General features: G+C 36.3%; 1 protein-coding gene across 1 annotated transcript; it reads right to left on the bottom strand.

The window, feature by feature from the left end:
* Positions 1-5,992: 5,992 nt before the first annotated feature.
* LOC107713553 (protein Largen-like) lies at positions 5,993-11,584 on the bottom strand. Its single transcript, XM_016519101.1, has 3 exons — positions 11,388-11,584; positions 7,302-7,475; positions 5,993-6,082 (listed from the first exon to the last, which is right to left on the bottom strand). Exons 1-3 carry the CDS (start codon positions 11,526-11,528, stop codon positions 5,993-5,995), a joined length of 405 nt encoding a protein of 134 aa, XP_016374587.1. The 5' UTR covers positions 11,529-11,584.
* Positions 11,585-11,899: the final 315 nt, after the last annotated feature.

Genomic DNA, 11,899 nt, shown 5'->3' with positions numbered 1-11,899 from the left:
CACACACACTCTGTATATATCCAGAGACACAATAGCACGGAGCGGATCACATGCGCGAGTCGCCGCAGACCACAAAATGTATCGGAGCTATTTGAATTCTACACAGAATGCTATATTTTATAGCAATATGGATGAGATTGTGGCTGGCATACCCTGCAGCTTTACGGAGCTCAACGGCTCTGAAGGGCTCTAGCCCAAACTGTGATATAAACGAACGCTATTGGCTATTTTAAAAAGGGGCGGGGCTGCTTGATATGCCCCGCCCTGTCTTCCTGTTTCAGTTAAAATGACGTCAACACAGAGTAACGCTGCGTGTTTCTAAGCATTTCAGGGGACCTTTAACTCCACAATTCAGTACTACATACTTCAGAGTCTTTGTAATGTGTTTCTGCAATACATTTCTAACATTTATAATGTGTTTATTGTCCTATCCTAACAAACCATACATCAATAGAAAGCTTATTTATTCAGATATTTATTATGATGTAGAAATCTCAATTTCCAAAAATGGACCCTTTAACTGGTATAGGCTAGTTTTGTCTCGCAACCCTGGCTGCATGGAGCAGAGCAGACGCTTTCAGTACTGTAGCGTATGTTTTCCAGCTGAACTTAATGATTTTTATTTCCATCAAAAAGCAAAATGACAGTGGGGGCCAATTGTGTAATCGATGTATGACCAAACACCGTGTAACACCGATGTCTGTTGCAAGGTTTCTAGAATAATGAAAACATTATCATTTACATGTTTTTTTCAGCCTTGCCAATTAAAACATTCAAGCGATTTGACATTATTCAAGCACAAGAACACATGAAAGAGTCAGTGCTCGACAGCTGTTTTCTGACTTAGAGACATCTCTGACAATGCTTGCACGTTCACTCTCGCTTCATTTAGCGCTTGAATGGACAAATACATACAAGATCATGTCAAAATACATGATTTCTTGGTGAATATTCTCGAAAGCAGTTGTTTGTGTCTCAAGTTAACTGTTAAGAAATAAATCAGATGTGGATCCTTATATTGGATTTGTGCTTCAAGCTGCCCATGTTGGCTTTCTCAAGCCAACATCAAAGTTTGATCACAAACTATAGCCTATTGTATACGTTCTCATAATGTTGAGAGAAAATATTCTTAGAACAACATTCTCTGAACGTCCTTACACTGCAAAAAAATTATTTTTGTCTTGTGTTCTAGTATAAATATCTAAATATTCTTGAATCAAGATGCATTTACTTGACAAATAAAATGATTTAAGATATTAAGTCTTGTTTTCTAAAAAAAACCACACAAAAAAAATCAAAATATTGTTAGTTTTTGCTTAAAAGAAGCAAAAATATCTACCAATGCGGTAAGAAAATTAATCTTAATTCAAAGTCTAAACAAGATTATTTTTCTTGCCCCATTGGCAGATATTTTTGCTTGTTTTAAGGAAAAACTAACAACATTTGTATATTTTTTTACAGAAAACAAGACATAATATCATAAATCATTTTACTTGTACAGTAAATTCATCTTGATTCAAGAATGTTTAGATATTTTTACTAGAAAACAAGACAAAAACACTAAGAAGTGTACGACGTTATTTGTACTTGATGAACATTCTAATAAACGTTTTGTAACAATTTAAGTTCTAACCATAACCAGGAACCTGGACATTTTAACATTCTTAGATTATTAAAAACAAACATTCAGTTAATTGTATATTTTGGGTGAGAATAAAGTTACTAGAACACTGCAAGAAACATTCTGTAACCTTTAAATAATGTTATAATATCATTACAAGAAAACGAGACATTTCGAAACAATGTTTTCATAAGCTAAATGTGTTCGCTGTGGCTTCAGTTCTGCTGCATGATGATTCTGTGACACTCAGTTAATCTTTGGTTCCGTTGTGTTTGTTGATGCTTGGTTTGTGAGCAGATCTATGGATCTATATCCATTTATGGCTCTCCGCGCGACGTGGCAGCGAACGTGAGGCCTACAGAGAGCGTTTGCTGATCGAACGCCACGTGCGTCTCTGTTGCACAATTCATAAATATGTTGAGATGTCAGATATGGCAGAAGCTCATTCCAGCGGTCGCAGCAGCTCCGTGATCTCTGTAATTTGGATGCCGTGAGAACAAAGACAGGTTTGGCTTCGGGACGGCTGCTTTTACGAAATCACACGTGCCAGAAACTCAAGAGCCAGGGTCGCGGGCAAATAAAGCTTACTGACATGACATAATGATAAAATATTGTATTCTAAATAATGTATTCCGATAACAGCAGCAGGCTAAAGGACGAAGTGAGAAACATGAAGTAGAACAGATTTAATTTTTTTAACTAATGATAAGCGTGGAAGAGTGCGAGCACAGTGCTGTCAATCATTCACACACAGCCAATCAGAAATGAGTTCATTTGCATAGAACATTTAAAGAGACAGCAGCAAAAAAATTTCCTGTCTAGTGGAGTGAAAACCGGATGTGAAACACTTATGAAACACAAAAACTAACATAAAAATACAGTCATGGTAATCAAAATAAAATAAAGCGAGCCTTCAGATCAGTGTTTCTCAAGCAGATCTTCAAGGTGACTTTAATAATCATTTCAAATAATTTAAAACAGGGCAAATCAAACCAAACTTAAAAATAAATAAAAAATCAAGATATTTCTTATTTTAATTCCAAAACCCTACTTTTTCTTATTCTATTCCAAAAACAGACAGAGCTGCGAGATGTAAACTCAGAGAAAAACAGATTTGCAAAATAAAAACTCAGAATTGCAAGAAAAATCTCAGAATAATCTCAAAATTACTACTTATTGTCGCTGATTTATAAGAAAAAAAAGTCAGAATTGTGATGTAAAAAGTTGCAATTACCTTTTTACTTTTTAACAGCATGTGATTCAGCTGTTGCGGAAAACACATGAATGACCTGCAATACAGTCTGAATCAGAAGACAGCGTTATTTACAGTGTGACAACATGCCCCATATGTAACTCCATTAGAAACATTTAGTGCAGTGTTTAGCAAATGAACCAAGTTGTTGTTTTAATTCATTTACTGATTTATGATTATTGTTTTTGCTTTGGTTCTATATAATTATGTCTTGTGAGGTGTATGTTTGTGAAATTTTGTGTGAAATTTTTGTACGTTCATCTTGGCCAGGACTCCCTGGAAGAAGAGATTTCTTTTATCTCAGTGGGGCTAAAATAAAAGATAAATAAATAAATATTCGAGCTTGTTACTAATCGAGAACAAACCCGACCTGAGAAACACTGCAGTGAACTGTGTGACAACATGCCCCGCTCTCCCGCTCTCAGCAGCACGGCATCATGGGACGAGAGACCTGAAACGGAAGTGCATTGTTATAATCAAATGACATGAGCCTTTAAATCAGCCTCGAGATGAGACGAATCAAACAAACAAATCAAGATATTCCTCAACAACTGTTTTATGTCTTTGAAGAACCACATGAGGAAGATTCCTTTCAAAAGTGTTGTTTCTAGACCTGGAAGAGACACGGAAATGAATTCAATCTTAAATATAATGACATGGGCATTTTTAAAACAAATACACATTTGATAGTCTCTAGTAAAAATGATATATTATATGGAAAAAGCCCATATAAGAATGGAAAAGTCATGGTGGCATCAAATGTTGACTTTAAATGATGGTTAACTAAATGCTATGTTGACAGTTTCCCATGAGCCTTCCACACAGGTTATGAATATTAATATCTCACCGTCACAGAATCTGGCTCTTCAGTGTGCATCTCTCAGCTCTTTCTGGTCCAGCAGGTGAAAACATCTCTCTCCTCAATTACAAAATAAATGTAACGATTGCAAAAAAGGTTACATCTGAATATTTTCACATGCATACAGATTTAATTGCATTCTTTCATAAATTGCATCAACTGCTCTAAAATATGAGACACTAATGTTTCAGGAGTTTAGGACACATGCTTATTCAATAACTGATTTATGTTCTATTTGGGTTTATGTGCATGCTTTATGTTTTTAAGATTAACTGTTAGATGCCAGTGTTTCCAGTCATAACTACACAAAGATTTGATTTAAAAAACAGCATCATAGCTATTATGATTTTAAATCTGTATTTAACCTCAGAGCGATCTCATCTGGTTTTGCGGTGGCTGTGCTTTAAAATTAATTTTTTATAATCTTAATTCAAGTGATGAAGGATTGTGAAAGTCTGACAGTAATCAGTGTTGAGTTAATGTTACACAGTTGAAAACATTCTTTAGAATTGTATAAAAGTATCAAATGTAATCAGCTACATTACTTTAAGTAATTGTTACTTGTTGCATTTTAAATAACTTGTAACTTGTGAGTCTGTAACCTGTTACATTTCCAAAGGAACGTTCCACAAACACAAACACACACTCCACTTTATATTATAACCGTGCTTCACTATCAGCTCTAGTCTAGCACTACTAGTGATGGTTAACCTCTACTAACGAGAGCTGTCCGCTTTCATCATTTATTCTCTCAGCTCAAACTCAAACTCATCTGTGATTTAATAAAGACACGTGCAGATGACTTCATGTTTTTAATCAGTACATAAATACATTTTCCATCATATACTGCGTGACATCTTTAAAATCATCTTAGAAAATATCAAAAATATGCTTCTTGTATTTGAAGGCTTTCTTTACAAAAACATAGAAGGTCCTTAACAAACTTCTGATTCTCTGGCAGCGTTGGACTGAATGTGTCTTTCGCGGTGGATTGTTAGTAGTTTTTGGTTTCTTTTCTTTAAAGGGTGATGTGATCAAATGCTCTGGCTCCGCTGTGAAGAACACCTCTTTCTGTCAGGAACGGCGAGCGTGATGAGATGAAGATGAGCTGCAGGGAACAGAGAAAGCATCAGCATCACAGACAGAAGAAGAAGAAGATGTGAATGAGATGCTGCTGTGTAGGACACGCTCATGAGAATATTGATTTCTGTCCTCCTACAGATCTCTGAAAACACACGCCAAAATGTGTTTATGTTTACAGACGCTGACGTCTTTCCTGAAACCTGAGAATATCACGTCTGTCCTTCTCTTCATAATGATTCAAACGATTCTCTTGCTTAGTGTTTGTGTCTTGTGTTCTAGTATAAATATCTAAACATTCTTGAATCAAGATGCATTTACTGTACAAGTGAAATTATTTAAGATATCAAGTCTTGTTTTCTGTAAAAAAAAAAAAAAAAATTGTTAGTTTTTGCTTAAAACAAGTAAAATATCTGCTAATGAGGCAAGAAAAATAATCTTGTTTAGCTTTTGAATTAAGATTATTTTTCTTGCCCCATTAGCAGATATTTTACTTGTTTTAAGATGATTTTAAATCTGTATTTAACCTCAGAGCGATCTCATCTGGTTTTGCGGTGGCTGTGCTTTAAAATTAATTTTTTATAATCTTAATTCAAGTGATGAAGGATTGTGAAAGTCTGACAGTAATCAGTGTTGAGTTAATGTTACACAGTTGAAAACATTCTTTAGAATTGTATAAAAGTATCAAATGTAATCAGCTACATTACTTTAAGTAATTGTTACTTGTTGCATTTTAAATAACTTGTAACTTGTGAGTCTGTAACCTGTTACATTTCCAAAGGAACGTTCCACAAACACAAACACACACTCCACTTTATATTATAACCGTGCTTCACTATCAGCTCTAGTCTAGCACTACTAGTGATGGTTAACCTCTACTAACGAGAGCTGTCCGCTTTCATCATTTATTCTCTCAGCTCAAACTCAAACTCATCTGTGATTTAATAAAGACACGTGCAGATGACTTCATGTTTTTAATCAGTACATAAATACATTTTCCATCATATACTGCGTGACATCTTTAAAATCATCTTAGAAAATATCAAAAATATGCTTCTTGTATTTGAAGGCTTTCTTTACAAAAACATAGAAGGTCCTTAACAAACTTCTGATTCTCTGGCAGCGTTGGACTGAATGTGTCTTTCGCGGTGGATTGTTAGTAGTTTTTGGTTTCTTTTCTTTAAAGGGTGATGTGATCAAATGCTCTGGCTCCGCTGTGAAGAACACCTCTTTCTGTCAGGAACGGCGAGCGTGATGAGATGAAGATGAGCTGCAGGGAACAGAGAAAGCATCAGCATCACAGACAGAAGAAGAAGAAGATGTGAATGAGATGCTGCTGTGTAGGACACGCTCATGAGAATATTGATTTCTGTCCTCCTACAGATCTTTGAAAACACACGCCGAAATGTGTTTATGTTTACAGACGCTGACGTCTTTCCTGAAACCTGAGAATTTTTTAGAAAACAAGACTTAATATCTCAAATAATTGTATTTGTACAGTAAATGCATCTTGATTCAAGAATGTTTAGATATTTATACTAGAACACAAGACACAAACACTGAGCAAGAGAATCATTTTTTGCAGTGTGCTATCATAGCTTTTGAATTAGAATTTTTCACATTTTGTTCATTTTAATTTTACTTAAAATTTTAGTAATTTTGTCGTTTTTAAAAATTTTGTATTAGTTTTTTATTTGCATATATAGTTTGAGTTATTTTAGTATTTTAACTGAAACTAAAATAAAAATGAGGTATAGCGCCTTTGAAACTAGCTGAAATAAAAAGTATATTATTTTAAGTAATTAATTGTTTTAACTATTTTTACTTTTTACTGTTTTTTTTTTTCATTTTGTTGCCTGGAAAAACTAGCGGAAATAATAATTTATATTTTTTCACGTCAAGTAATTATTATTATTTTTTAATTGTGTTGCCTTGGAAACTAGCTGAAATATAATGTATATTATTTTAAATATTTTTATTTGAAGTAATGATTTTTTTTATTGTTTTTTTAACTGTTTTCTTATTGTATTGTCTGTGAAACTGGCTGAAATAAAACTTATAATTTATTTCAGTAAATGTTTTTATTTCAAGTAATTGCTAAAATTTTTGTTACAGTTTTAGTTGACGATAATAACCCTGTATTAGACATGTTCAACCTGCCGCTGTGAAACACTGATCAATGCTGGATTCATTGAATTAATTGCATATAACAGATGGCAAATTATCCGTCACTCCTGTACTCACACAGCAGCGTTAACTAGTTTACTCTAATTCTATTGAAGTGTCAGAAAAACAAAGTATAGTGTTAGAAATTCATAATCTTTAAAAAAAAAAAAAACTAAATAAAAAACGTAGATTTATGATGTTAATAACTGTGGAAAAGCGTCACAGTCTGTGAAAAGCGTCCACTGAGAATAAGATGAGAAATGTGTGTAATATTGAGAGGATCGAGCCAACAACAGCTGGATTTTTATGATGCTTTTAACAACCTGATGGGCAAAATGAACTGGAGGTCTGAAGAGCGTCTCCTCGGGGTAGATCTTGACGCTGGAGGCCGTGGTGGTGCTGCTGGAGCTACTGTTGAGCGTGTCTGTCTTGGAGCTGTCCGTCAAATCCTCCTCCAGACGGAGATCAGACGTCAGGCAGTCGATCTCCTCAACCACCTGAGAAGAGTCCGACGTGAGACGAGATGAACGTGCATAAGAAAAAAATGATTAGAACACTAGTATTTTCACCAGCTAAAAAATGTTGGCAATGTCTCCGAGACGCTTCAAGAAACCTACCTGCAAAGCTACAGTACTGTGAAAAGTTTGATGCTAGCAACATGCTAATCATGTTAACAACATGCTAGTAACACCCTAGCAACCGCCATGGGTACCCTAGCAACCGCATAGCAACACCCTAGCAACCGCCCTGGGTACCCTAGCAACGGCCTAGGTACCCTAGCAACCGCATAGCAACACCTTAGCAACCACCCTGGGTAGCCTAGCAACCACATAGCAGCACCCTGGCAACTGCCCCAGGTACCCTAGCAACCGCATAGGAACACCTTAGCAACCACCCTGGGTAGCCTAGCAAACGCATAGCAGCACGATAGCAACCACCCCGGGCACCCTAGCAACCACATAGCAACACCCTAGCAACCACCCTGGGTACCCTAGCAACCTCATAGCAACACCTTAGCAACCACCCCAGGTACCCTAGCAACCGCACAGCAACACCCTAGCAACCGACCCGGGTAGCTTAGCAACCGCATAGCTACACCCTAGCAACCGCCCGGGTACCCTACAACCGCCTTAGCAACCACCCTGGGTACCCTAGCAACCGCATAGCATCTTATCTATCTATCTATCTATCTATCTATCTATCTATCACTTGTGTAAAAGGACCCAGGTACCTTAGCAACCACATAGCTACACCCTAGCAACCGCCCCGGGTACCCTAGCAACCGCCTTAGCATCTTATCTATCTATCTATCTATCTATCTATCACTTGTGTAAAAATTATGTAAAATGAGGATGCTGTCAATAATAATGTCATAAATAGATTTTCTTTATCAATTAGCTTCTATGAACTAAATTAAATCAATATTTGGTGTGAGCATCTTTGTGTTTAAAGCAGCTTTTGCCCTCGGTGCACTTGAGCAGAGTTTCTCTGTAGCTTTGCAGGAGGTTTCTAGAAGCGTCAGTTCTTCTGGATTGTGTCTCAGTTTGTTCTGTTTCTTCATGTGACTCCAGACAGACTGATGATGATCAGATCTCAAATCTCACTGCATTGTTACAATTAATGGCCAAATGAATGATAAACCGATATTTCCTACTGACACACTACAGCAAACGATAGAAATAACTGACTTAAACACATTTTTAGCTGCTGATAATACTAGTGTTCTAATGATTTTGGCCACCACTGTATATATACTGCGATATAACTGGATGCGTTTTATGTAGTGTTCGACCTATATATTGCCAAGGTCGATATATCGGCCGATATTTGGCATTTTTCAAATATCGGTATCGGCCGATAAGTTTTTCTGTTTGGCCGATGTGTTCAAGGTGGAACTTTTATTTTGAGGATTACAAGAATCAAGTAGTTGTCATCTAAAGTACAAGTATGCTTATTTTACACATTTATCATTTTAAAATTATTTCAAATTTCTTAAATATTAATTAGAATAAATAAAAATGATATCGGCCACCATGCTCTAAGATATCGGCTGTCAAAAAAACAATATCGGTCGACCACTAGTTTTATGATCTCGTGTTCTGATGTTCATACCATTGTTTCAAAGCAGCTTTACAGAAAACCATGATGCTAATGTTTATAATATCTTCATGCCTTAGAGTCGCATTTATCAGATTAGAGCTGTGCAATAATATAGTTACATTTTGCGGTGATATAAACAATAACGCAGATGAGATTTGCGATATATCACTTTACGAGAGTGTGCTGTATGTTCCAAACTAACAATAGTTTTTCTAACGTTCCCATTAAGTTATTTCTGAACGTTCAAACGTGCATTTTTTAAATTGTTTTTATAAACGTTTTTTTTCTTGGTTATATGAACGTTAAGGGAACATTCCGGTTTATCGTTTCGCAATCATTATGGGAACGTTACTGTTTAATGTTCTTTGAATATTCTGAAACAAGTAGCAACATTTAAAAAACGTCCAACTAAAACATTTCAGTTTTAGAACTGTGTATAAGTAACGTTTTTGTGGTAACATTTTGAGAACATTATTAAAGACCAGATAACTATGAACAAACGTTCTGTAAACGTTGCTGGTTCATAACTTGTGTTTCCATAAATACTGTAGCATCATCATGATGAACAGATACTGTACGTGATGAAGAGCTGCAAACATTTCAGACTCGATCATAATCCTGAACAAACAATACAAATCCATAACTCCAATCTACAGCTACGATAAGTATACGCAGTTTCCCAGCTAACAATATGATCTGCTAATGTTCTCGTTAAACATTATTTCTGAACGTTCAAAAACATCGTTGAACGTTTTTTTCCTTGGTTATGCAAACATTAAGGGAACATTTCAGTTTATCATTTTGCAATCGTTATGGGAACGTTACTTTTGAATGTTCTCTGAAACAAGTAGCAACATTTAAAAAAATGTTAGAACGATGTGTAACATTTCTGTGCGATGCATTTTGAGAACATGCACCTTTGAACAAATGTTCTATTAATGTTACTGGGAGAACAATTGTTCATAACTTTAAGAGAACCTTGCCAGAACATTCTGAGAACGTTTTACCCACACACCCAGCTAACAGTGAATGCTCTTCTGAGTTATGAACCAGTAATGTTCGTTCAAAGTAACTTTAATAATGTTCACAGAAATGTTATTTATACGTTGTTCGCGGAATGTTTATTTTCCTTAAACGGCTTAGGTTGGATGTTTGCATAATGTTTTATTTTTTTTAAATGTTACTTGTTTCAGAACGTTCCGAGAACATTCAAAAGTAACATTCCCATAATGTTTGGAAATGATCAAATGTAAGAAAGCACACGTACGTCTGCAAGAGGTCTGTTAAAGATCGCTTCATCTGGAAAGCATCTGCTGTGTACAAACATCTGACACACGTCTGTAAGACGACAGTTTTAAATCATCTTAAAGACATCTAATAAACGTCTGTTTGACATCTGATAGCAGACGAGAACGTTCCGAGAACATTCAAAAGTAACATTCCCATAATGTTTGGAAATGATCAAATGTAAGAAAGCACACGTACGTCTGCAAGAGGTCTGTTAAAGATCGCTTCATCTGGAAAGCATCTGCTGTGTACAAACATCTGACACACGTCTGTAAGACGTCAGTTTTAAATCATCTTAAAGACATCTAATAAACGTCTGTTTGACATCTGATAGCAGACATCCTATAGATGTATTGCAGATGAGCAAACACTCTAAAAAACACGTCTTGCAGATGTAATGCAGACGTCTCCGTGATGCTATCAACGCTCATATAACCAAGAAAAAACATTTTGAAAAACCTTTAAGAGAACATTCCGAAATTTGTATAACTTAATGGGAACGTTCTTTGGTTCATACAGTACACTTTTGTAAAGAATCTCATCTGATTGTTTATATAATCGCAAAATGTAACTCTTTTAATGCACAGCTCTAATCTGATAAATGCGACTATAATGCATGAAGATATTAAGATATTATTAACATTAACATGGTTTTCTGTAAAGCTGCTTTGAAACAATGTTGCGAACAGCGGAACACGAGATCATAAAACGCATCCTGACTCATCTGTCTTGTTTCATGGCGTAAATGTTTAATATGAGACATAAGAGCAGACTGAGAATGCTGCTGCTCTAGTTAATATCCTGAGTGAGTGACAGCTGTCAATCACATGAGCGTCAGGAAAGAGTCGAATCTTTGAATCTGACTCACACGAATGAAGCCCAGAGGTCTGTGATGATGATGATGATGATGATGTCGAGCATCAGAGTAAATGTCATGTTTACACGAGGCCTCGATGGACATGAGCTCATCTTCATCATCATCATCATCATCATACTCGGCGCTTATAACGCTCGGTACGCACCTCTTTGAGTTCCTTCGCCACGTCCTTCAGGTCTCCCAAGATGTTCTCGAGATCCTTCACGATGCACCTGATCTGTCGCTTGACCTGGACTTTATTGACGCCTCCGTCCTCCGCCGCCGCCGCCGCCGCGCTAACGGACATCCTCCGCAGCGGAGCGCGTCACGGCTGTGCGGCGCGTCTGCTCATGAAGATCACGCATGTCTCGAGCTGCGCGACGCGTCCACACGCGCATGCGCGCTGATGCTGGAGCCCTCATGGATCCTGAATGATACAGAAATCATATCAGAAATCATATCAGCAGTAGCTGATTACATGTACGAAATCAGTAACAAATTACAATTTGTAAGTCAACTAATCTAAAATGATTTAAGTTTTCTTAAAGGGGTCATGACATGGATTTTTCATTATTTTAAAATGTTCCTTGAGGTTTGCTTATGTTAATAAAGCTTTTTGCACAAAAAACAAAAAACTAATTTTCGACCCTCATTCTGACCCTCTGTATAAAACGCAAT

The sequence above is a fragment of the Sinocyclocheilus rhinocerous genome, unplaced genomic scaffold (assembly GCF_001515625.1).
Source record: "Sinocyclocheilus rhinocerous isolate Xijiao unplaced genomic scaffold, SAMN03320098_v1.1 scaffold1049, whole genome shotgun sequence".
Lineage (NCBI taxonomy): Eukaryota > Metazoa > Chordata > Actinopteri > Cypriniformes > Cyprinidae > Sinocyclocheilus > Sinocyclocheilus rhinocerous.
The sequence above is the reverse complement of the archived record's forward strand: the minus strand, read 5'-3'. Positions and strand labels throughout refer to the sequence as shown.